This window comes from Lynx rufus, unplaced genomic scaffold (assembly GCF_022079265.1).
Source record: "Lynx rufus isolate CCGP_SWC_20201006 ecotype Redwood Valley unplaced genomic scaffold, mLynRuf1.p SCAF_8, whole genome shotgun sequence".
Classification (NCBI taxonomy): domain Eukaryota; kingdom Metazoa; phylum Chordata; class Mammalia; order Carnivora; family Felidae; genus Lynx; species Lynx rufus.
The window spans coordinates 62,865,395-62,890,640 of record NW_025814896.1 but is presented as its reverse complement, the minus strand read 5'-3'; the positions used below and the strand labels follow the sequence as shown (position 1 = coordinate 62,890,640).

Below are 25,246 nucleotides of genomic sequence, written 5' to 3'. Positions count from 1 at the left end.
TCAGTTGAAAACAACCACCTCCTTACAGTCTAGACCCAACAGTCTCTCCAACCTCATCATCCCTGACTGCCCTTGACCTACTGGGCTTCACCACATGCCCCAACCCCCCCCCCCCCCACACACACACCCTATAAGCTTCTACATCACAGACTGGGCCCTTGTCATCCATCCCTTCTACCTGAAACAATGGCTCCTTCTCCTTCAGGTTGTTGCTCAAACATCACCTTCTAATGAGCCTTCCCCTGACTCAACCTTATTTAAAACTACCAACACCCAGATTCCCTATTCCCCTTTCCAGCCAGCTCCCCACCTCATGCTCCATTTTACTTCTTTGTTTAGTCTGTCTCCCTCTGCTTGAATGTAAATGCCAAGATGGCAGGCATTTTTATCGGTTTTAAGTGTTACATCCCCAGCATGTAAAAGTGTCTGACACATAAGAGCCACTTAAACATTTGCTGAATAAATAAATGGATGAACTGTATGCACATTACATACCAAGCCTTGTAAACAGCTGAGTACAGATTCCAACCCTCACACTCCCTACCACACTAAGCACATGGGTACTGAGCAGGAGAGGAATGCCAAACCAGGACTCAGGTTCAACTGTCAACTGAGCCCTTCATGATACCAGGATGGGCAAACTGAAGGAGGCTGCTTGAAACTTCAACAATCTCAATTTTTCTTACTCTGTAACAGACTAGTATCCCTTCCATCATACACCACCACCAAGATACCCTATTTTATACAGGTCATCTAAGAATACTAGTAACATGGCCCAATAAATATGCAGATGCAGGGCAAATTACCCTTTGTTATTCACTTTTTACAACTACCCTATACTGTCCTTATAGTAAATACCCTCTAGAAAGGGAAAAAATAATGGTCCTCAGTAAAATAAAAAATAAAATCTCCACCTTGGTGGAGGTTTTACAACTCACTAGTTACACACAGTCCAGGAGAACACCAACTAGGAGCCAGGACTCTAATCAGCTCTGTAATAAAGAGCTTGCTGTGTGTCTTCAGTATCCTTGTCTGTAAAATAGGTGTGGAAAGCACAACCTCTAAGGACCTCCTTCCAGCAACCAAAAACTCAGGTAGCTATGATAACTGACGAAGCAGAAGTTTTAAGAGAGTAGCTGAAGTCCATGATCAAGAATACAGAAGCACCCTCTATCTTAAGTAGCTATCCTTGCTACAGCTAAATCCCTTAACCTCTGAAGCTTCCCACCCTTCTGTAACCTGGGGTACTAAAAGCAGTCTCAGGTTTTGTGGAATTGTCCTTTTTCTTATTTTCTCCTCGTTCTCTTGGCTTAATTCCTGCTACTTCATCAGAATCCAGTCCATTTTTGTGGTGGTTTGATTATTTCAGAGACTTTTGACTTGGGAGGTGGGGAGAAGCTTCAACTCAATGTTGGGACTCAGGATACCTTGGGATCAGGAAGGCCTGTGATTGTTTCATAATCTCATTTTCCTGCACATTATTTAAATGCACAACACATTCCTATGAGTAGTATCTTTCTCATGGGTAGTGATTCTCAGGTGGACTCAGAAATACAAGGATGTATTTCCACCATGCTGTCAGCACAGAGCATAACCCGGGGCTTGATTTCATGAACCATGAGATCATGACCTGAGCTGAAATCAAGAGTCAGATGCTCAACCAACTGAGACGCGCAGGCGCCCAACACACCTCTTTGTTTTTAATGGTTGGTTCTACCTTATTGGTGGGCATTTAGGTTGTGCCTTTTATTGCTATTATACACAGTTGCAGTGACCACCCTTTCTTTCCCCACCAATACACACATACACATATCTGTCTACATCTTTATATGGGCATGCAAGTATCTCTGTAGAATGCAAGTATTTCTTGAAGTGGAAACAAAAGATCAAAAGCTAGCTGTGTTAAACATTTCAAATTTCCAGTTCTGGAAAGTTCAAATTTGAAGTTCTGTGAAAATAATATGTTTAAAGAAACTGCAACACTTCAAAAGTAGTATTACACTGTAGCCTCACCCCCGGTAATAATGCTCACTTTTAATCAAACAGGTTAAGCAAAGAATACAATTCTTCATGTTCAATAATCTCTTGTGTTTTCCCAAAGTCTATCAATCATGTTGCATACTTTAATTCCAAGGACAGAGAATAAGATATAATTTATTTACAAGGCACCAACAGCATTTCCAAAATTATCCTGTTCTTTATTATATAACAGGATGTTTTCTCTATTTGTTTTTCTTACTCTATATTTATTCTAAAACCCAAAATGATGAGAGCAAGGAAAATGATGTGAACAAAATGGGGGCTAGAAAGCTACTTAGAAATTACTACCATACACCAACGACAGCTGAAATTAAATTGAAAAACCACAAGGTTGAGAGTCTAAATCCCAGAAAAAGTTCTTAGGATTGTTGCTGGATATATAACAAAGTGATTCCAAGAACTGAAACGTGTTCTCTATATTTTGTTAGCTTCGTGGGAGGCTGGAAAATTAAGTGGGCAGGAAAAAAAAAAATGATCTAACCCAAGATTAAGATAAAGAGCATGCAAAAGATATAATTAAGGAAAATTTTAAAAACAGGAGACAGAATTTTAAATACAAGTCTAAACAGTCAAATAGCTGATGGGAACTGCGGTGAGTCAATGTGCTCCCCCACCTAAACCAATTCAATTTTCATGAGTGCAAAAGTGCCTTTTCTTCATTTCTTAGATGAGATCAGATAATCTCATGTTCCCCAAGCTTTGATAGAACCTGAATGATGTCTGACCTCTGGCTCATCTTATCCAAAGCAGCCAAAGTCACATTGGTCCCAGAAAAGCCAGATACTTTCAAAGGCAATCTATTCTCTGTTTTAAAGGAGACTAACTCAATATTAAAATGTCTAAAGGATTTTCTTTTTAACCAAAAGTCAAACGAGGAGAGACAAAGAACATCAGAGAGACTGAGTAGGCCACACTTATTTTTTTCAGATTATAAAAATTCTTTGTTTAGACACTAGGAGAAAGGCAAAAAGGAAGAGGGAGGGAGTGGGAGAGGGAAAAACAACTCAAGGATCTTAGACTCAAAATATCAAACATCCAATTAAGGTTAATACACAGATAGATACACACAATATCGATAAATATAATTAGAGCAAATTTTAAACGGGGAACAATTTTCCTTTGGGTGAATTCAGAAGTTCTGAATTCTAAGATAAGACAACCTGCTTGAGGACACTAGATTCTTTTACTGAAATGTTGGAAATGTCCTAAAATTCATTTGAGCAATGCTGAGAAATATGTGTCAGAAGTATTTTGTTAAATGTCTTCCAAAAGCTGTGCATCTAATTAAACTTGGCATTTGACAAAACATCTGGGAGAAAAAAAAAAAAAAAAAAAAAGCCAGTCCAACTTCCTCAGGACAACATTGCTATACCAGCAAATGTAAACCATTTTCAAAGGTTCTCCACATCACATGACTTTGACATGCAGATATAAGAACACGATCTAACCAGAGGTTAGCAAACTTTGTTATAACGGACTTTGTTATTTCAGAGTTTGTGGGCCATTTGGTCTGGGTCACCACTTTGCAACTCTGTGGGTATAGTGCAAAAGCAGCTATGAACAATACCTAAATACCGTGCATGACTGTGTTCCAATGGAACTATATTTATGGACACAGAAATCTGAATTGCACGTGTCTTTTGACTTTTTTTCAACCACTTAAAAATGGAAAAAACATTCTTAGCTCATGGGCCATAGAAAAACAGGCAATAGGTCAAATTTGGTACAAGGGCCACAGTGTGCCAACCCCTGATCTAGACAATTAAATCAGGCAGAGAGGGATATTTAAACTGTTTCACAAAATATCAGGCCTTACTAGAGAAAGAGTTAGTTGGGGGTGGGAGGTGGCCCTAATTATCTATACACAGAAAGCTATCTAAAGGTAGTTTCTACCAAAATAATTCAAAAGGGGGAAAAGGGGCACTAACAATAAAAATTAAGTTTCTGACTCTACTGATAGATCAATAAGCTCTGAGGAAAAACAGATTTCTAGAGTGCTGTCCTATAGCCCATGAGTTCTTGATGTGGGAAATGGTAATTTTACATGATTTTATACAGGAAGAAAAGAAGCAGCAATTTAACAATCAAGTCAAGGGAAAGAATGGAAACAAGATGATTATAATCAGAGCAGAGGGAACTAACTGCAAGCTCTACACAGGCTACACATCCAGAATTCAGGGGGTGAGGGTGGGGAGGTACAAGGTCATAAAATGGTGACCTCTGAAATTGAAGCCAGTAAGTATCATCAAATAATGAAATTAGCTATGTGCAAAAGTGACCTACCTGAAGAGATGGTTTGTAAGCCTGTTGCTAATGAGAAGACGCCTCCAAAATCTCATCAGACACTAAAAAACAAATAATCTGAGATAAACTGAGCGCTAATTAATCATTTCAATCTGTGGCAATGTCATAACAGAAGGATGGAGATCCACATGGAGAAAGACAAGCCAAAGATAAGACTCGGTCAATGTTTCTCTGCAGGACTGGGCAGGTGAAGATGTACCCTGGCCTACTTTGTGGGCCCATCTTGCTTTGAGGGAAGATGGGTGCTAGCTGCCTTGTTGAAGGAGGGTGCTTCCAGAGCAAAATGTCCACTTACCACCCATTTCTGGAACAGAACAGCTTCCCAGACTCCAACTGAGAATCGATGCTCTGGCCAGGCCACCCCCGTATCTCATCTGCCTTGCAAGTTATTTCTCTTCTTATAAATTAAGAAACTGATATTCACATGCATTAAGTCTCTAATGACTTTGGTTACGTTTGAAGAGTCCCCCAAAACTTCTTGATCACGACCATGGTGAACAGATAAAAAAAACTTCATGCATTTTTCCCATGCAGTTTCAGAAATTACAAACTGAGGACAAGGCAGCCAATAACACCACAAAAGGATGGTGTGAGGCCACCCTGTTCAGCCACCACTAACTGGTGTCTCTTTGACAGATGTGCCCTTAAAGAAAGGGTACACAGCCAAAAACACTGAACTCTGGAGTCAGATGGCTTGCTTTGGATAAATCTCTGCTCCACCACTTCCTAAACTAAGGTTTCTTAAACTCCCTGAGCTCAGTTTCTTCATCTTATAAAAGAGAGATGGAGAAGGGATATATCTCGGAGCATTATAGTGAGGATTAAAAGAAGTAATGCATATGAAGCGCTTGGCACAATGCCTGGCACCTAGGAAGCACTCAACAAATGGTAGTTCTTTTTTGTTACTACCATTGTCACTATTTTTTTATTACTATTAACTGTAACAATGGTGATAAGCCATTTTGCTGAATTCACTGACTCTGGTAATATTCCAGTCATTGATCTTCAATTACAGCAGAAGTGTCCCTGTTTAGGTGAAGCTCTGGAGAGCATTTCTCCTTCTTAGGGCACAACATTAATTCCAATTCAAGACCCCAAACAACTTTTTCACAAGCTCTTCACCCAGGTGCAGAACGGCTCCTCTTACAATAGCTACTACTTTGCTTACACAAGTATACCTGTTCAATCTCATTCCCTGTTTCTGACCAGGTTCATAAATCATGCCAATTGCCTCAAACCTTTGTACCCTTCTTCCTATCTAACTACCTCTTCCCCTTTAACTATAAAACAAGAGATCTCCATCATTATGGCAAGTTTACTACCTATCAACTATTCATGTAAAGATTTTAACATTCCCTTACACATAGTAGATAAATAGAGATAGAGCCATCAGGGAAATGCAAATTAAAACCACAATGAGATGTCACTTCACATCCACTAGAATAATAATAAAAATAAAAAAGGCAGACAGTACTAGTACTGGCCAACATGTGAAAATACTGGAACTCTCACACACTGCTGGTGGGAATGTAATATGGTGTAGCCCCTTTAGAAAATGGTCTGAGGAGGGGCGCCTGGGTGGCTCAGTCAGTTGAGCGTCCGACTTCAGCTCAGGTCATGATCTTGCAGTCTGTGAGTTCGAGCCCCGCGTCAGGCTCTGTGCTGACAGTTCAGAGCCTGGAGCCTGCTTCGGATTCTGTGTCTCCCTCTCTCTGTCCCTCCCCCGCTCGCATTCTGTGTGTGTGTGTGTGTGTGTGTGTGTGTCTCAAAAATAAACATTTTTAAAAATTTTTTTAAAAAGAGGAGCCAAGATGGCAGAACAGCACGGAAGTTTTTTTTGTGTCTCGTGTCCATGAAATAGCCAGATCAACACTAAACCATCCTGCACACCTAGAAAACTGATTTGAGGATTAAAAACAATTTTTTAAAAGAAAATGATCTGAAATTCCTCAAAAGTTAAAAAGAGTTACCATATGACCCAGCAATTCCACTCCTAGGTATATATGCAAGAGAACTGAAAACATATGTCCACAAAAAAATAAGTACATGAATGTTCATAGCAACATTATTCAAAATAGTCAAAAAATGTTAGCAACCCAAATATCCATCAGTGACGAATGGATAAACAAAATGTGGTATATCCACACAATGGAATTTCAGCAATAAAAGGGAATGAAGTATTAACTGGTGCTACAACATGAATGAATCTTGAAAATATTATGCTAAGTGACAGACACAAAAGGCCACATACTATATGGTTCCATTTATATGAAACATCCAGAGTAGGCAAATTTAGAGAGACAGAAAGTAGACTGGAGGTTGTCAGGGCTTGAAGGGGTTGGGAAGAAATGGAAGTGACTGTTAATGGGTACAGTTTCTTTTGTGGATGACAAAAATGTTCACCAAATTGTGGTGGTGCATAAAGTAAAAACCACTGTTTGTACACATTAAATAGGTAATTTGTATGGTACATAAATTTTATCTTCATAACACTATCATGCAGTAAGTAAAAAATAAACAAACGCTAAAGGAGGGGCGCCTGAGTGGCTCAGTCAGTTAAGCATCCAACTTCAGCTCAAGTCATGATCTTACAGTTCATGGGTTCAAACCCATCGGGCTCTGCACTGACAGTGTGGAACCTGTTTGGGATTCTCTCTTTCCCTCTCTCTCTGACCCTCCCTGACTTGCACCTTCTCTTTCTAATAAATAAATAAATAAACTTAAAAAAAAAAAGTATGCTAGGGGCACCTGGGTGGCTCAGTCCACTAAGCATCCAATTTTAGCTCAGGTCATGATCTCACAGCTTGTGAGTTCGAGCCCTGTGTCAGGCTCTGTGCTGATAGCTCAGAGCCTGGAGCCTGCTTCAGATTCTGTGTCTCCCTCTCTCTCTGACCCTCCCACATTCACACTCTGTCTCTTTCTCAAAAGTAAATAATAAAACATTAAAAAAATGTAAAACAAAGTATGCTAAAGAAACAATGACAAATGAGCTGGAGAAGAGTGGAGTCCCCTGGGTCAGTAGGAAGCATGGGAATAAAATCAGCTAACAAACTCATGAAAATGGGCTGAAGTGTTCCCTGAAAACCAGATTGCAAAACTATTTTTAAAAGCCATGCAAATCAAACATCTGTTAGCTTTTCAAGCGACTCCAAAACATTTTCATTACTCTAGTTATAGACCATATAAGTACAGTATCTTACAAATGTACTCTTATTTAATGGTTTGTTTGTAGTCCCATATCATATAAAACCTATACTATGGAAAATACAGAACTAGTCATACCTATCATATTTGATTCATTTACTTATTCAATAAACATTTATTATATGCCTACTATGTGCCAGGCAGTGTCCTAGGTGTCAGGGATGCAAAGATGGGTAAGACGCAAGCCCTCCTCAAGCACCTCACTGCATCCTGAGCTGAGAGTTATAACACAGAGAGTTAAGAAAACATTCTGATTTGCCCTCTTCAGATCCTCTGTTCCCCTCTCTTTATGCCCATCCCCCACTTGTGTGTGCTCTTGCGCACATGTGCTCTCTCTCTCTCTAAAATAAACAAAAAGAAAACATTCTGACTTGTGTGGCTGCAAATGAAATAAGCTCCTAACAGATGTGTTTCAATGAAGATGATGATACAAAATATTTACAATGTGATGACTATTAACCCTGTAGTGACCAGTCCTCCCGAGCAGCGGCCTACCTGTTGACATGCTCCTCCCAGTCCTCTGGTGGAGGAGGAGCATCTGCATCGGTCCTGGCGAAGATGACATGCCGTTCACACTCGTTCATCACACTGCGTGCCTTCTGATTGTCGTAGAGCGGCACAGGGGTTGATGTGACTGTCTCCACATCTATTGGGACGTCTGATTCACTGTAAACAGGTGAGGAAATAGGACCAGGCCACACGTACTTCACACAACACAGGTGTTTTAACGATCATCTGGTTGCCAAAAAATGACTCTTTAATATAATCAGTTTTAAAGTATGTATAAGCATAGTATACCCACAAGAAAATTATGATCCAAAGTCATCTTTCCCACACTTGTCTAGATCTCTGCCCTCTGACATGCTGTTATGTGCTGGGGGAACACAAAGTCATTTTTAAGTGAGTCCATACAAAAAATAACAAACACCTGTAGTTTTTAAAAGACAAATATATTCTATAAGCAAACCTGACCACCTAGATGTGCTTTCCAATACAGTAGCTATAAGCCACATTCAACTGTTTAAATAAAAATTAAACAGAATTAAAAATTCAGTGCCTCAGTTGCACTAGCCACATTTCAAGTGTTCAACAGACAGATGTGGCTAGCTGCTACTATGTTAGATAGCACAGATACAGAGCATTTTTTCATTGCTGAGAGTTCTGTTGGACAGTGCTAGAGTTTTAAATTATTCTTACATACTTTCCCTTTCGTTAGCAAGTCAACCCGTAGTTAATTATAGGCTGTAAAAGTCTATGATTGTCTAAGACAGATCGCCTGGAATGTAGACACCTTAGTTATTTAACTCATTGTGTAAGAAGCCTAGAACAGAAACAAATAGAAATGGACATGTGATGGGTCTTTCATATTTTAAAATGTTAATGAAATCCTAGTGCCATAAGGGCTCTTCGCTGTACCAACTTAGTCACCCAAAATACTATACCAATAAAAATTGTCTATTGGCTGTCTACCAAACATCACTTCAACTTTCTAACCCCAATGATCTTAATGACACCCATTCCCAATAGCTGGAATAACTATATCATTATGAAACGAAGTGAAATAATGTGCAGCTAGATTGGGTGGTGGGTGAAAGAGCTGATTATCTTCTCTGGACCAGACACTGGGCAAGGCACTTAGACTTGTATGTCTAAAAAGGAACTCTGGATTTCACAATTCCAAACCTATCCTCCAAGCCCCCAGTCCCCAACTCATAGCACCACCCAGCTACTTAAGCCAAAAATCTGAGTCATCCTAATTTCACCTTTCCCTTCAGTCCTGGGCCATCTTTCCAACTCACCACAGCAGGTCCTGTTGGCTCTACCTATGAAATATATCTCAAGGCCATCCTTTTTCTCCATCTGTACTATTCCTGCCCCTATGCAACCTGTCACAATCTCTGGCCCCCACTACTACAATAGTCTCCTAGCAAGCCTTCTCTATTTCCACTTCTGAACTGTATCTATTCAATAAAAATTCAAAGCGATTTTTTAAAAATATAAATCCAATCTCTAGCTTAAAATCCTTCAGTGACTTCTTATCACTCATCAAATTCTTACACGAGGTAGTCTGTGCCTACTTCTCCCCTAGCTCCCACGAACACCCTCACTATAACCATATTCTAGGCACAATGACTTAAAAAGAGTCCCTAAAACATGCTAAATTCCCACTTTCAGGACCTGTATGTGGAGATGGCTTATAAGAGGAAATAATTTTCTAAGCACTGAAATGAGCAAGTCCACAGAATGTCATTTAAAGAAAATATCATGAGATCTGAACATAGGAGTTTCAACGTTAACAAGAAGCTTTAAAAGAGCTCTTCAGTTATGCCCTAGGCCAGAGGCAAGATTATGCTGGATTATCCCTAGAAGTCACAAATCCCCCACCCTGTACAACTAAAAGAGCTAACAAAATGCTGCCTTCACTGGGAAATGAAATAAAACCACTATTCTACACTGTTTAAAACACACACATCATGGTACCTCTAGCTCATTAAGGCTCAATGAGAGATATAAAGAAGCAAAATCCAAGATCTCTATTCACCAACAAACCTAAAACCTGTAGTAAAGATTAGACATTGAATCAGAGTAAAACAAAGAAAAAAAGTCTCTTCCCCCCAAAAGTTTATAAAATTATTAAGGTCATGATTTGATCATCAAAATAGAATATATCAACCAATTTGGAAATAGAATTTGAATACCATACCTTAAAGCTCAAAAGAACTGCTAAACAAGTTTATTTAGGCCAAATGTAACTATATGAATATTACACAGTAAGTTTATGAAAAAAGTCCTTACCCTATAATGTCGTCCAGTTGAAAATATAATCAGACCTAGCACCCATGGGTGGTGACAAGCTAAGAGAGAAAGCAAGGTCTTGGAATATGCTCCTAAACTTTGCTGGGTGAAGCCAGCAAAAGGAAATCACATCACCATAAAAAGGCTATTGCTGCCAGTGTTGGAACAAGCCAGAACACCAGACTAAAGGGAATGAGTCTAATCCTGAGTGGTAATAACTCTTCAGTCTTCTTCTTCACTCCTTCCATATAAGTCCTATTATAGATACCTATATTATATACCATATTATGTAGATGTTGTTTGCTTTCCTAATTTGTTAGATGTCTTGAATGCAAAGGTCTACATATAGGCCTGATATCCCCACACTGCTTAACAGAGATGACTGAAGTAAGTATCCAAGGCCCCCGATACAAGCTCCCACAATAAAATTCTCTCTAATCTCCACCATCTGATTACTGCCCAATTAGGGCAACAGCAGCCCTTAGGAGAGAAGCCCAAACTCACATGTTACTTTCATGTTGCCTCCGGGGAGTCACAAAGAGCATGCGGGTGGGGCGAGCACTACTGGCATCTGGGTGGGCACTCCATGGCTTGGCATAGCTATGATCCAGAAAAACCAGGTCCAGCTCCCGCTCGTGCACTGAAAGCTGGAAGAGCAGCGAGGTGCCCATGCGCCGGGCTGAAGTCTGGAAGTCCCTCTCCCCACCCCGGTGGGCCATGTCAGTAGAGGGCCAGCAAGTCAGAGAATGGGTATCTGCATACTAGTCACCTGCAGTGAGAAGTTTCAGTTTAAGTCAATTCAAAGACTCTATAAACGTCTTCCAACCTAGAATATCTAATACGCTTCTTTTGTGACCTATCGTTCATAAATGGAGTGTCCATTACACCGCAGACCTTTGCCCACCATAGGAAGAGCTCCTGAGATCCCACACCACCAATCAAAAAGGCTTTTGGCACCATTAGGACCCTCCATACTCAATCTCTACAAAATCCGTTTACTGTAAAGATGACTAAATCCACTGTTCACAAAGGCCTCACATGGACACATACTAAACTTGCTTGGCCAGCACCATAAATCCCATACAGGGTTTTGGCAAACAACAGAAATCACAAACAATTCTTCCAAAGCTAAGGGTGTCGCTCGCTCGGCTGCTCCACACGATTTTCTAAATCTTCTCGGAGCGTCTCCACGGCCAGGGCGTGAGCACCCTCGCGTCTCCACGGCCAGGGCGTGAGCACCCTCCTAACAGCAGGGCAACGTGGGCCTCAAGGAAGCCCTTCAAGTTTCTTTCTTACGTTAAAAGTTTTGCAACTATTTCGTAATTCTCTGGAGTCTCTAAAATCTCCAAAGGAGAACTCCTGCCCAAAGGCTGCAACAAAACGCTGTCCCAGGAAGGCCCCTCTCCCCCGCCCCAGGGTGGGCAGTCCCCGGCAAACCGCCCGGTACTCCACGTACTCCGCCGAGGTCTCGCCACCGAACCTTAAAACGCCCCATCTAGTAGGCAGGGCTTATAATTCGCACTTTACAGACGAAGGCGCCGGCTCGGGAGGGGGAATGAAGTGACTTGGCCAAGGTCACCGAGAGTTCGCGACGAGGAGGAGCCGCCTCGCACCCGCCTCCCGCCCGCGTCACGGGCCCCGGACCGGCTGGGCGCCCGCGTCAAGGCGGCCCAAGTCCTCCCCCGGCCCAACGCGCCCGTCCGACCACAGCGGCCCCGCCCCGGGCTCTGGCCTCCGGTCGCCGCATGCCCAGGGAGTCCTGAAGCCTTCGCCGAGGTCCCCGCCCGCCCCGCCCCGAGACCCCCTTCCCCCACCCTCGGACCGGTCATCCCGCCGGCGCCGGCCCTTCCCTCACCCGCAATCGCCGGGCCGCGCGCTCGGCCCGGGCCGGATCCCTGCGCGCGTGCGCGTTACCGCCTCCACGCCCGGCCCTCCGCAAAGCGCGGAAGAGGATTCTCGCCTGAGAAGGGCGGTGAGCGAGAAAACCCGGAGAGGGAAACGCTGCGGCCAAAAGGCGGGAAGAGAAAAGGCAGGAGGCCCGCGAGTCTCGCAGGCAGAGTCAGTACTGAGTCCCGAGGCGACGACACCACGGCCCTGCGGCTGAGGAGTTTAAGGAGGCAGTGCCATAAAAGGTAGAGACCAGACTTGAGGGGTGGGAATCTCAGCGCCAACACTTAACTCTTTGGCTTTATGACCCCAGCAAGAGCTCAGCGTCCCTTCCCCCTCCCCCACCATCTCTAAATGTGCAAATACTTCACTGGGCGGCTGAGAGAATGAAATGGGGAATGCCTGGTACCTGGCAGGAACACAAGTAGATCTCACGATACTAATTACCATGAGGGACCCCCAGAGTGTTCTACAAAAAGAAAGATTTCTGACGAAAGGACTGAGGTGGTGTCATGAAGGGGAAGTCACGGAAGGCTGGATTCTGAAGGACCAGGCCATTGCAGAGGGATTGGAAAGGTTAGTAAGGGCAGACTCGGGGATAGCAAATGGGCCAAGTACAGCCCAACACCATTTTCTTTGGCCTACCCATTGCTTTCTTTAAAATTTATTTAATTGCAAACATTTGAAACTAGGGAGATTTCATGTAAAAATCCAGATTTCTGGGTTCTCTTGGAAAGTTGGAGGCTGTGGCAGCACTGGACTCACTTTCCAGTGTGGCAGGCATGGAGTGTGCATATGCCCTCACTCTGGTCCACTTCACTAGATCTCCTTGGCCGCCCGCTCCCCTGCTCTCCACCATGGCATGTTTACCCAGCCCTATACCACACACACACACACACACACACACACACACACACACACACACACCCCACCCCCAGGCTAGATTTAACTGCAGGTTAAATGGAATGGAAAACACAATCAAGAGTCAAGTCCAGTCATCTTAGGGTCTTTAGTGGATTGGTTCAACTCATTTTCGTTGCCTATCAGAGCAGGAGTGAGACAGCTGAAGTAAAGCTGATGGAAATAGGTGCAGAGAGCAGCCCAAATAAAGAAACACAATGCAGCAGAGGGCCTTTACAATGAATGCAACACAGAGCCCAGAGTGCCCAGGGGAAAGATGGAAGGTCAGGGAGTGGGGAAGCAGTTGAGACAAAGGAGGCAAACTGTGGTCATTTCATAATTCCAGACTGTTTCCAATAGGATAGTGAGTATTCTCTATAGCAGAGATGTCAAAACCTTAGTGCTTACTTTGCAGGGGTTTTGTTTTGTTTGTTTTGTTTCCAGTGCCTTGGCAGACATGTTTAATCAATTACAGCCCACTGTGAACCCACATGCAACTTCAAAATCATTTCTCCACACAGGACTCCAGAATGTCACTACCAATTGATTGGGGTTGGCCATCTCCTCCCTAAAATGCCTTTCCTTCCTCTGATATCCTGTGGGATACACTTGGCCTTCATTCACTCACAAATATTAAATTCCTACTATGTGATAGGTACTGTGCTAGGTGCTGAGGATACAGCACTGATGAGGCATGCATCTTTTTAATCTACATAAAAAAATTGTTAAATTTATAACTGTGAAAATAAGGGCTAGCATTTAAAGAATACCAAACAAGTTCCAGGTGACATAAATGACTTATTTCTTTTAACCCTCTCAATGGCTTTATATGCTAGGTTCTATTATAGTTGTATCCAAGGAGGTAAAGTATTTTGCCTGATGTTACACAGCTAGTAAGTATCAAAGGCAGAACTGGAACCCAGACAGTCTGGCTCCAGAACCTAGGCATTTAATCCCTCACAGCTCCACTCCCCACCATGCCTACTGTGATTAGATAAAGAGCAAGGTGATGAGCATATAGAACAGTGAGCCAGCCTTGGCTTGGGTGATGGGAAAGTTGTCCTTGTGAAGGTAACAATGAAGCTGAAACCAAGAGAATGAGATAATGTGGTATGTGTTGGGAGAGAAGGTCTCCAGGAGAAAGAACAGGGGGGAAAAAAGGCTCTGAGGCAGAAAGGAACTTGATAACATTAAAGGGGGGAAAAAAAAGGTGAGAACAGTACAACTAGGAAACAGGTGAAAAGAGACAAAGTTGGAGAGAGACATAAGCCAGAACCTGCAGGGCCCTAGTTGTCCCAGTAAGAATTTTGGTACTGACCATAGACTGCCTTGTGTTAACTTTCCTGTATTTGGTAAATAAAGAGTAGATCCTCAAAGTCACGGGCATTAACCTTCTTTATATCCTTCAGCAGAGAACATAGCCCAAGACATAGGGCGTGGTTTCTGTGTTGACTAATGGTCTATGTATTGGTTGACAGATAGCAGGACACCAAGGCAAGAGACATGGTTAGAGTTGAAAAATAAATCTTTACTGCTTCATGGCACAAAAACAGACACACAGACCAATGGAATAGAATAGAAACCCCAGAACTAGACCCACAAACATATGGCCAACTCATCTTTGACAAAGCAGGAAAGAACATCCAATGGAAAAAAGACAGCCTCTTTAACAAATGGTGCTGGGAGAACTGGACAGCAACATGCAGAAGGTTGAAACTAGACCACTTTCTCACACCATTTACAAAAATAAACTCAAAATGGATAAAGGACCTAAATGTGAGACAGGAAACCATCAAAACCTTAGAGGAGAAAGCAGGAAAAGACCTCTCTGACCTTAGCCGTAGCAATCTCTTGACACATCCCCAAAGGCAAGGGAATTAAAAGCAAAAGTGAATTACTGGGACCTTATGAAGATAAAAAGCTTCTGCACAGCAAAGGAAACAACCAACAAAACTAAAAGGCAACCAACGGAATGGGAAAAGATATTTGCAAATGACATATTGGACAAAGGGCTAGTATCTAAAATCCATAAAGAGCTCACCAAACTCCACACCCGAAAAACAAATAACCCAGTGAAGAAATGGGCAGAAAACATGAATAGACACTTCTCTAAAGAAGACATCCAGATGGCCAACAGGCACATGAAAAGATGTTCAATGTCGCTCCTTATCAGGGAAATACAAATCAAAACCACACTCAGGTATCACCTCACGCCAGTCAGAGTGGCCAAAATGAACAAATCAGGAGACTATAGATGCTGGAGAGGATGTGGAGAAACGGGAACCCTCTTGCACTGTTGGTGGGAATGCAAATTGGTGCAGCCACTCTGGAAAGCAGTGTGGAGGTTCCTCAGAAAATTAAAAATAGACCTACCCTATGACCCAGCAATAGCACTGCTAGGAATTTACCCAAGGGATACAGGAGTACTGATGCATAGGGGCACTTGTACCCCAATGTTCATAGCAGCACTCTCAACAATAGCCAAATTATGGAAAGAGCCTAAATGTCCATCAACTGATGAATGGATAAAGAAATTGTGGTTTATATACACAATGGAATACTACGTGGCAATGAGAAAAAATGAAATATGGCCTTTTGTAGCAACGTGGATGGAACTGGAGAGTGTAATGCTAAGTGAAATAAGCCATACAGAGAAAGACAGATACCATATGGTTTCACTCTTATGTGGATCCTGAGAAACTCAACAGGAACCCATGGGGGAGGGGAAGGAAAAAAAAAAAAAAAGAAAAGACGTTAGAGTGGGAGAGAGCCAAAGCATAAGAGACTGTTAAAAACTGAGAACAAACTGAGGGTTGATGGGGGGTGGGAGGGAGGGGAGGGTGGGTAATGGGTATTGAGGAGGGCACCTTTTGGGATGAGCACTGGGTGTTGTATGGAAACCAATTTGTCAATAAATTTCATATACATTAAAAAAAAAAATCTTTGCTACTTCATATCCACTAGGATGGCTAAAAAGTCAACAGTGACAACAAAAACATGGTAAAGAGCACCTGGCTGACTCAGTCGGTAGACTGTGAGTGTCCTGATCTTGAGGTTGCGAATTCAAGCCCCGTGTTGGACAGAGAGATTACTTTTTTTTATTATTATTACAATTATTTTAACATTTATTCATTTTTGAGAGAGAGAGAGACAAAGCATAAACTGAGGAGAGGCAGAGCGAGAGGGAGACATAGAATCTGAAGCAGGCTCCAGGCTCTGTGCTGTCAGCACAGAGCCCAGTGTGGGGCTCGAACGCAAGAACCATGAGATCATGACCTGAGCCGAAGTTGGATGCTTAACCGACTAAGCCACCCAGGTGCCCCAAGACTCCTTTTTTAAAAAATGATAAAAAGTGTTGGCAAGTATGTGGAGAAATTTAAATCCTCATACATTACTGGCTGGATTGCAAAATAATGCAGCCACTTTGGAAAACAGTATGACAGTTCCTCAGAAAGTTAAACATAATGGTAATTCCATTCTTACAGGTATACTCAAGAGAATTGAAAACATATGTACACATAAAAACAAGTATACAAGTGTTCAGAGCAGCATTATTTATAATAGCTAAAAAGTGTTAACAACCTAAATGTCCATAAACTGGTGAATGGATATATAAAATGTGATATATCTATACAGTGGATTTGTTAAGCCATAAAAAGGAGTGAAGTACTGATACATGTCACAACATGGATAAACCCTGAAAACATTACACTCAGTTAAAGAAGCCAGTCAAAAAAGGCCACATATTGTACAATTCCATTTATGTGAAACATCCAGAACAGGCAAATCCATAGACAAAAAAAGTGGATACATGTTTCCAGAGGTTAGGGGAAGGGGAAAATGGGGACTGACTGCTAATGGATATGAGATTTCTCTTTAGGGTGATGGAATATTCTGGAATTAGTGGTGATAGTCCCACAACATTGTGAATATATTAAAAACCTGAATGTTACAGTTTAAAAGCCTGGATTTGTGGTATGTGAATTATATATCAGTAAATCTGCTATAAAAAAACTTTATTTTTTAAAAACATTTATTTTGAGAGAGAGAGAAAGAGTGCACGTGCATGAGCAGGGGAGGGACAGAAAGAGAGGGAGAGAGAGAATCCCAAGCAGGCTTTGCACTGTCAGCACTAAGCCTGACATGGGGCTCAATCCTGTGAACCATGAGATCATGACCTGAGCCAAAATCAAGAGTCGTATGCTTAACTGACTGAGTCACCCAGGAACCCCAAAAACTTTATTATTTTAAACCACTGAGATTTTGGAGTTGTTTGTTATCTCACTATAACATAACCCATCCTGACTGACACATTCAGCCAGGCTATCAGTCTAGTGCATGGGCAGAGTAAAGACATGTACAGACCAGCAGACACTCAAAAAATTCAAAAAGCTATGGAGAAGTGTGTCCCACTAGGATGAGAGAGTAACTTAAGAATGAAGAAGACATGGGATCTGGGAACAGGATCCAACACAGGAAACAGACACAGGGAATTCTAAAGATGATGGTGAGGGGAAGTGCCGGGATGGTAGCTGTGCTACAGGGCTGGGGAGCAACCAGTGTATGCTGGACAGAAGGCCAAGAGGGATATCCCCAGGAAAAACAGTAAAACTGGTAAAAAAAAAAAAAAAAACCTGATGGATTTGAATCTGGGGGAAATTGTATTAAAAGGAGTATCACAGGGGCACCTGGCTGGCTCAGTCAGAAGAGCATGCAACTCTTGATCTCAGGGCCATAAGTTCGAGCCCCACATAGGGTGTAGAGATTACTGGGAGGGGGGTGGGGGGAGGAAAAGGAGTATCACAGAGCTACTGAAGGATGTTGGAAGACTTGGTCAGACTTTCAAGATAAGCAAGCAAATGAAAAAACAAAGCAACTCCTAACTTACAGTAAAACACAAAGTTATATAAGAAAGGATATGGAATGAGAGTGCAGTTGACCCTTGAACAATGCCGGGATTAGGGATGCCAACTACCCTGCCTTGCACAGTCGAAAATCCATGTATAACTTTTGACTCCCCCCAAACTTAACTACTAATAGCTTACTGTTGACCGGAAGCCTTACCAATGATATAAATGGTCAGTTAACACATATTTTATATGTTATATGTGTTATGTACTATATTCTAATAATAAAGTGAGCCAGAAAGAAGAGAATGTTACTAAGAATATTATAAGGAAGAGAAAATACATCTACAGTACTGTACTGTATTTATTGAAAAAAATCCACTCACTAGTGGACCCACACAGGGGTGCCTGGGTGGCCTGGGCAACTGACTCTTGACTTCTGCTCAGGTCATGATTCCAAAGTTGTGGGATCAAGCCCCAGGTCGGGCTCTGGGCTAAGCGTGGAGCCTGCTTGGGATTTTCCCTGTCTCTTTCTCTCTCTCTCCCTTCCTCTGTTTCCTCCCCCACTCATACTGTCTCTCTCTCTCTAAAATTAAAAAACAAAAAAACAAGGGGACCCATACAGTTCAAACGTGTTGTTCAAAGGTCAACTGTATATTACTTGATATGCAGTGAAAAAATATACATCATCATAGTAAAGATAATAGTGAATATAGATTTAGTCCCCAGATGAGGTATCATTATATTGGGAGAACAGAATGCAGAAAAGGCAGAGTGAGAGAAACCTAAACTCCTGTGCATGATAAACAGCAGTAGAAATGTCTGAAAGTGATGAATCAGGAAGTTTTGGGAGAGAGACGCTGGGAGGCCAGAAGAAATGACAGATGGGGTAAGAGTTGACTTAATAGACAACGTGTCAAATTGAAAAATTCAAGGGTTGCTATTTAGAAACATAGAGGTTAATATTAGTAGAAATGACCAAAAAGAGCACTTCTTGCTCCATCTCTCCCACCCTTTATTCTCTCTCCCTGGTACTTATCTTGGGCCAGATTTCTGCTGTTTTTCTATTTATTCTCCCATTAGTGCCATGTAGGGATTTTTATCTTCTCTCTGCCCTGTTCCTTCCTCAGCACATCAGTCTTACTGTTTTTTTCATTCTTTGCTAATTTGGGAGATGAGAAATGATTTCTTGCATTTCTTTGCTTGTTATTGATGGGCTCAAAATTTTTTACATCTTTTCTTGGTGGGGGGCAGGTGCTTTGGAATCCAACTTGGCAAAGTGATAAATGGTATCTCATTTAGTTTCTTTGATGAACAGAAACTGATTTTTGCTACATCTTTTTTTTTTTTTTTGTCCATTTGGGCAATCATATGTTATAAACTTTCCCCCATCTTCCTTGGGAATATTCGTCTTTTTCTTATTGAATTATAAAAACTCACATTAGGAGCACCTGGCTGACTCAGTCAGGTGAGCATACAACTCTTGATCTTGGGGTTGTGAGTTCAAGCCCCATATTGGGTGTAGAGATTACTTAAAAAAAACCAGTCTTTAAAAAAAAACATATATTTTTAAAAAGCTCATGCAAAAAGGCTACTAACCTTTCAAACAATACCTATGTTGCACATAGGTATGTATGTACCTACTTTGATATTTGTCGTTTAAGGTATGTTTTTCTGCATAGGAATTTAAATTTTATGGGGTCAAACCTATCAGCCTTTCCCTTTTCAGGGTTTGCCTTTCATGTCAATGATGTTTGGTTTGGAAAATCACGAACAACGCAAAAAGCTTTGTGTTGTGTTCAGATTTCAAGAAAAACTGTCAGGAAGAACTTTTTCTTTTTAAATCTGCTGCAGTGGAAAGCAGTTGTAGCACCAAGATCCCACATGTAGCTTTTTCCCCACATGTAGCTTTTTGAAAGCCATGCATCTTTTAGGAGGCATAGTGAGGTTACTGTTAAATTGTTTCATTGGCTTATATATGTTTTTAAAATATCCATTAATCTTTGCACTTTTGGATAAGATGCAATTTATACAATGTTCAGACCGTAAGCAGAAGAAATCTTAGTGTGGAAGAGATGAGAGCAAATGATCCAGCTCCATCATCATGACAGGAGGCCTCAAGAGTAGTCAAGATGCCATAGCAAAACTGTACTGACGTTGAAATTTTTCTTTCACTTTACATAAGAAAGTGACATAAGAGCTCATTAATTAAAAAGCTGATTTTTTCCCTTTTTTAAAGACAGACCCATTTCTGGACTTAGGTTTCCTTTAGAAAAAAGGAGGCCTACATATCTGCTTACACATTAGGAAGGGATTCTCCTGAATCTTTATTGAAACAGTCTTTGATTTCCCTATTCCTTTTCTCATATCACCTCGCTTCTCTTATTTTCTCATCTAAATTGTGTGACTCTGGCAATGATTCACTCCAGATAACTTGCTTATGTAAAGAGGAAACATTAACTGTATACCTGATCTTGAAATCAGGACGGTGAGAATAAGACAGAAAGAGAAAAGAAAGAGGAAACGCAAAGTGGCCAAATTATTTTGTTTCTACAGGCCCAGTCACCTCAAGCCACTGGCTCCATACTCCTGTGACTTCTTCTTCCTGTCGTTCCCCTCCATTCCTCTCCAGAACCAAGAACCACTCACCTTTGTGACATCACTTCTACTGCTAAGCAACAGACCTGGGGCTCTCTTCACCCCCATGAGCCCTGGGAGAACGTTGGACCAAGGTGCTCCAAGAAGGAGGCTTTGCTGCAGAGGGAAGGAGAGGAGGAGGTGGAAGACATGCTGCGGGTTGTCGTGGAGTCAGCCAAGATTAGCCCACCCCTAAGCCCCCCACCCAGACCCTGCGTGTCCATCTACTTCCAAGGTGAGAGCCAGGATGGAGAGAGAGCCCCAAGAGGGAACATGCATTCAGTGAAAAAATAGACTTATTGGTGCCCTGCTCTATAAAGATGCCCTGTGTGACAGAAAGGTGAGGTAGACACCGTCCAGTTCTTTCAAAACTTATGTTTATTGCTATTATTTCTCCTATTATGACATCTCTGCCTCCCGTTTTTTTTCCAGGGAAATGGCTACAGGGAAAAGAGAAGATTAATACTTCTCAAGCTGCTTCTGTGAACTAGGGCTTGTGCCACAAACTGAGGCTTAAAAAAAAAAAAGTACCTGCTTCATAGGATCGATGTGAGGATTTTAAAAGATAGTATGTGTACAGCTCTTTGTACAACATCCAGTAATGACCATTCCATCCTACGAGAGCCTTTTCATAAACATAATGATTTTTTCTCCTCACAATGATCCCATGAGGCAAGTTTTATTGTCTCCATTTTTTATAGATAAGGAAAAGTGTCCAAGAAGGCTGGGGGATGAAAGGATTTGGGGGAGAATGTGAAGGAGATTAAGTATGTCTGTGTAACACAGAGCTGGGAGCAAAAAAGAAGAAGGCCAGGAGAAATAGTCTGTTGGTGGAAAGTAGGTGGAGGTGGATGCAGGCAAATGAGGTTTCCTAGCACATGTGGGGAGTGAGAAAATTAGGGCCAAGAGAAAGAAGGCACAGTAGTTTCTATAACAGGCATGAGTAAAGAATGAGGTTCCTTAATTTGTTTTTTCTGGGTTGTGAAACCGTGCTCACTGAATGTGACAACACCCCTCAGAGAGTGGACATCTGGGACTCCAGGCTCAAGGGCCATACATGTTGATGTCCCCAGGTACAGGTTTAGAGAAGTGTAGTGGACGTTTAGTGTGTCTTAGCTGTGAGCCAGGGGATAGCCTGATTCGGAGCCTTCTTTCTTACCACCTCGAAGGCATTATCTTTCTCCTCCCAGAAATGCCTCTTACAAAGATGCCTAAATCCCAGACTCCTGGGCTTTCCCACAGATTTACCTACAAATTCTTATAACTGAATGTTTGATATTTTTCATTCCCTTTTCACCTTTCCGAGCCCCTCTTCCCCCATATACCATCCACTACCCTGCACCCCTTCCCACTACCCAGCAAGTGCATGCTTGCATACACACTCTCTCTCCCCCTCTTTCACATTCTTTCCTTGGGAAGGATATCAAGGTAATTTAGCAATTTAGAGGTTCTTTGCAGCACTATAGATTGTTCTTTGTTAAAGATATTTCTGGAGGAAGGGGATTTTAGTGGATGAAGAACTCTCAACCCATTATAGATGTTTTGGCATGACTTAAGGTCCACTAGACTTTGCTCTGGTAACAAACAAACCTTTAAATCTCAATGCCCTAACACAATAAAAGTTTATCTCTTTTTCACACCAAGTCCTGCATTGATGGGGCAGCAATCCTGAGTGGCTCCTCCAGGCAGGGTTTAGGGACCAGCTGCTTGCTGCTTTTAGCAGCAAAGTCATCCTGGCACCACCCTGCCCATAGATCGTGAGGGTGGATGTGAAGAGTGGAGATTTTAGGAGCCGATCTTGGCAGTGATGAAAATCATTCCCACACTGCGTTTGCCAGAACGAGTCACGCGGCACCACCTGGCTGCAAGATGACTAGGAACTATGTACAATGGAAGAAAATGAAGCAAACACATTATCTGTCACATGGGATGATGTTACTCTTACAAAAAGTGAGAAATTTTGAAATGCCCAAAGTTAAGAATCAACTTCGTGGCACATCTCCCAATGTAGATTTGAAGTTTTCTTAGAGTCCTACCTCTCTCTACCACACTTGAACCTAGACTTTGAAATATTTCCTACCACCAATGACAGCCTCTTGGTACCTTTGCAGATGTCAAGAGGAGAACTAGTGAAGTGGAAGGGAATAACCCCACATGGAATGAGGTAAAACACATCAGGACAAATCCAAAAGAAGCAGCAACAACCCCAATAGTGAATTTGGGTCCTGGCCATGCTCAGAATTCTAGAGAGAGGACAGGGAGCCTCACAAGCTTTCCCCAAGGCTAGGGCATCTCAGCCTGGGAGGAGCCCCTGAGCCGATATGGCTGTGCAGGTCTGAGGGTCACAGCAGCCACATCTGCCCAGAGCTGTTCTTGGCCCTTCCCCTCCACTCCGGGGATGGACCCACGATATAGCCCATGTTGTCCAACCTGGCCATCCTGATGTTCCCAGAAACCTGAAGCAGAGACCAGGCTCCCTGTGCAGGATCCCTCTCATCTTCCATCCATCCATATCCCCCACCCCCACCCCAGGTCCCCAAACTCCATAACTACTAAGACGCCCATGATATTGCCGTCACACTGCAGAGTCCAGGAAGGGTGCTCAGCATTTTGGTGAAAGGTAGCTAATGCCATCCTGTTAAGAAACCAGACTTGAGAGAGGTTCCTCAGTTGAAGACAAACAATGTGCCAGCTCATTCCCTGCATCTTTCCTCCTTTCCTAGAAGGGTGGGAAGGGGAGGGTGGAGGAAAGATGCTGACCTCCCCGTGCCTCCCACAGACGCTAATCTGGCACCTCTGGGACTGCTCCTTGCCAAATGACTCTTGTCTGCAAATCATCCTTCGGGACATGGGCGCAATAAAGAAAGAAAGGTGAGGCAGAGAGAGGCCGGAGGCTGACTCTGTGATCAAAAGCCACAGCACATGCTGCATCTCCTGTCTCTATGCATAGCTCACTCAGGTGGCAAGGATCATACCCATTCCAGCTAATTAATGGGGGAAAAATGGTGGGGGATCTGCGGACGGGTGGTGAGGCTGGGTATGCAAACCAGAACCAGGACCGTGGGAAGCCAGGGGCAGTTCTGTCTCTTCTGAAATCACAGAATCTCAAATCTCTGCTTCTCTCTACCCAACCCTGGCTTCCCATCATGGACACATTCTAGTACCCAGTGGAGACTAACACCCACTGAGACTGGAACTAGGGCATCCCAAGTCAAAATTCCTAGGATGGGGACTCTGATTGGCTAAGCTTCCATCAGGTGTCTACCCCTGGTCCAATCAGCTCTTATGTGGTACTGTTCCCATTCAGGAGGAGTGTGAGAAGGAGCTTCTGGGAAGGGGCTGGGCAGGGCAGAGCCAGTAACTGGGCACCCAGTGCTCAGAGCTCCAAAGTCAATTACCAGAGACGCGAGAGTCCTGCGTCCTCTGGTGGATGCTTCACATCACTGCATTCTTCCTTCAGCCTCTGTGTGGACAACACAGCCTGTAATAGAGAAAACCCTAGATAAAGTCATGCCTGGGACAGAAGACACCCTTTCCCCTTGGCTCAGGATCTTATATGTATTCCTCATCTCCCCAGGTTCATTGGCCTGGCTACAGTACTGCTCCAGCCCTTGGTGCAAAAACCAAGCAACGTCCTTTTTGTGAAGGACCTGACCCTGCTTAACCATGCCATGATGTCCACAGATGTGAGTTGGGCCTCAGGAATGGTGGCTAGAGGAGTGGGGGGAGCCGGTGAAGCTGGGCTACTCCACTTTAACAGAGGCCCAATGCCTCCACCAGACAGCACTTCCTGCCCTAGGAGGCCCCATCACATTGCCATCATCTCCCTGACCTCCCCATCCTGCCATCCATCTACTCTCTCACCCCTACATCTACCCATTTAGATTGATTAGTCAGTTGTCCATTGGGTGTCAGCCACCGTGTTAAGCCTGGGATGCAAAACTGAATGAAGCCCATGGTCCATTGATACCACTCACAGTGACAAGTGCTCCAGCACAAGGGTCAGGAAGGCTAGGTCACTGAGGTCAGGAGGAAGTGAATGACTCCATGTGAGAGGTAGCAGAAAGCTTTGTAAAAGATGTGATTGAGATAGATGGAGGCAGACAAAGACCAACCAAAGGAGAATAAGCAAAGGCTGTTTATGAAGACCTGGTTATGTATTTTGGCAGAGACTCAAATACAGGCAGAGGAGGGGGAAAGCTGTACAGTGGAAACAGGGAAGGCTCTCGGTGTGCCCTAATTGGAGGCTACTGGTGAGGGAAGTTATAAGCGGACCAGCTAGAAGCTGGGCATCCTATGTGATTGGTTAGGGGTATGTATTTGGCTTTCTCTGGTTGGTCCTAGGTGGAAAGAAAGGACAAAAATTAGGGAAGCTATCAGTTATTAATTAGTCAATCAGTTTAATTAGTTAATCAGTCAATTAGTTAATTAATTAATCAGTCCTGGCTATTGGAGCCAATTGTTACAGGGGTTATTGTTTGGCTTCCTGGACTGGTTGCTAGAGGAGTACTCCGACTTCCTACAAGCCTGACTTAGAAATAGCAGGCTGACTTCCCAGGATGGTTACTGTAGATTTATTGGGTTGGTTTCCTGAATTGATTGCTGCAGATGTGGGTCAGAGTTCCATTTTT

The 25,246-nt window shown here is 42.8% G+C and overlaps 3 protein-coding genes across 11 annotated transcripts in view; 1 reads left to right on the top strand and 2 right to left on the bottom strand.

Annotated features, from left to right (window-relative positions):
• KANSL3 (KAT8 regulatory NSL complex subunit 3) overlaps positions 1–12,224 on the bottom strand; it is a 43,303-nt gene extending 31,079 nt beyond the window's left edge. Inside the window, exons 1-3 of one of the 9 annotated variants that reach the window (XM_047067640.1) lie at positions 12,200–12,224; positions 10,849–11,113; positions 8,044–8,214 (exon numbers count right to left, since the gene is read on the bottom strand). In XM_047067640.1, the coding sequence (XP_046923596.1) occupies positions 8,044–8,214; positions 10,849–11,063 (386 nt within the window). In that variant the 5' untranslated portion in view covers positions 11,064–11,113; positions 12,200–12,224. Of the gene's footprint in view, positions 1–4,323; positions 4,386–8,043; positions 8,284–10,344; positions 10,404–10,848; positions 11,963–12,199 lie in introns of those variants that run through there. The other 8 variants (XM_047067639.1, XM_047067643.1, XM_047067647.1 and 5 more) reach the window with 8 other exon arrangements.
• LMAN2L (lectin, mannose binding 2 like) overlaps positions 11,073–25,246 on the bottom strand; it is a 93,647-nt gene continuing 79,473 nt past the window's right edge. Inside the window, exon 8 of the mRNA XM_047067651.1 lies at positions 11,073–11,113. Within this exon, the coding sequence (XP_046923607.1) occupies positions 11,106–11,113 (8 nt within the window). The 3' untranslated portion in view covers positions 11,073–11,105. The remainder of the gene's footprint in view (positions 11,114–25,246) is intronic.
• The window catches only part of FER1L5 (fer-1 like family member 5), a 53,069-nt gene continuing 48,588 nt past the window's right edge, over positions 20,766–25,246 (top strand). Inside the window, exons 1-4 of the mRNA XM_047067638.1 lie at positions 20,766–20,850; positions 22,727–22,779; positions 23,395–23,486; positions 24,193–24,301. Of these exons, the coding sequence (XP_046923594.1) occupies positions 20,766–20,850; positions 22,727–22,779; positions 23,395–23,486; positions 24,193–24,301 (339 nt within the window). The remainder of the gene's footprint in view (positions 20,851–22,726; positions 22,780–23,394; positions 23,487–24,192; positions 24,302–25,246) is intronic.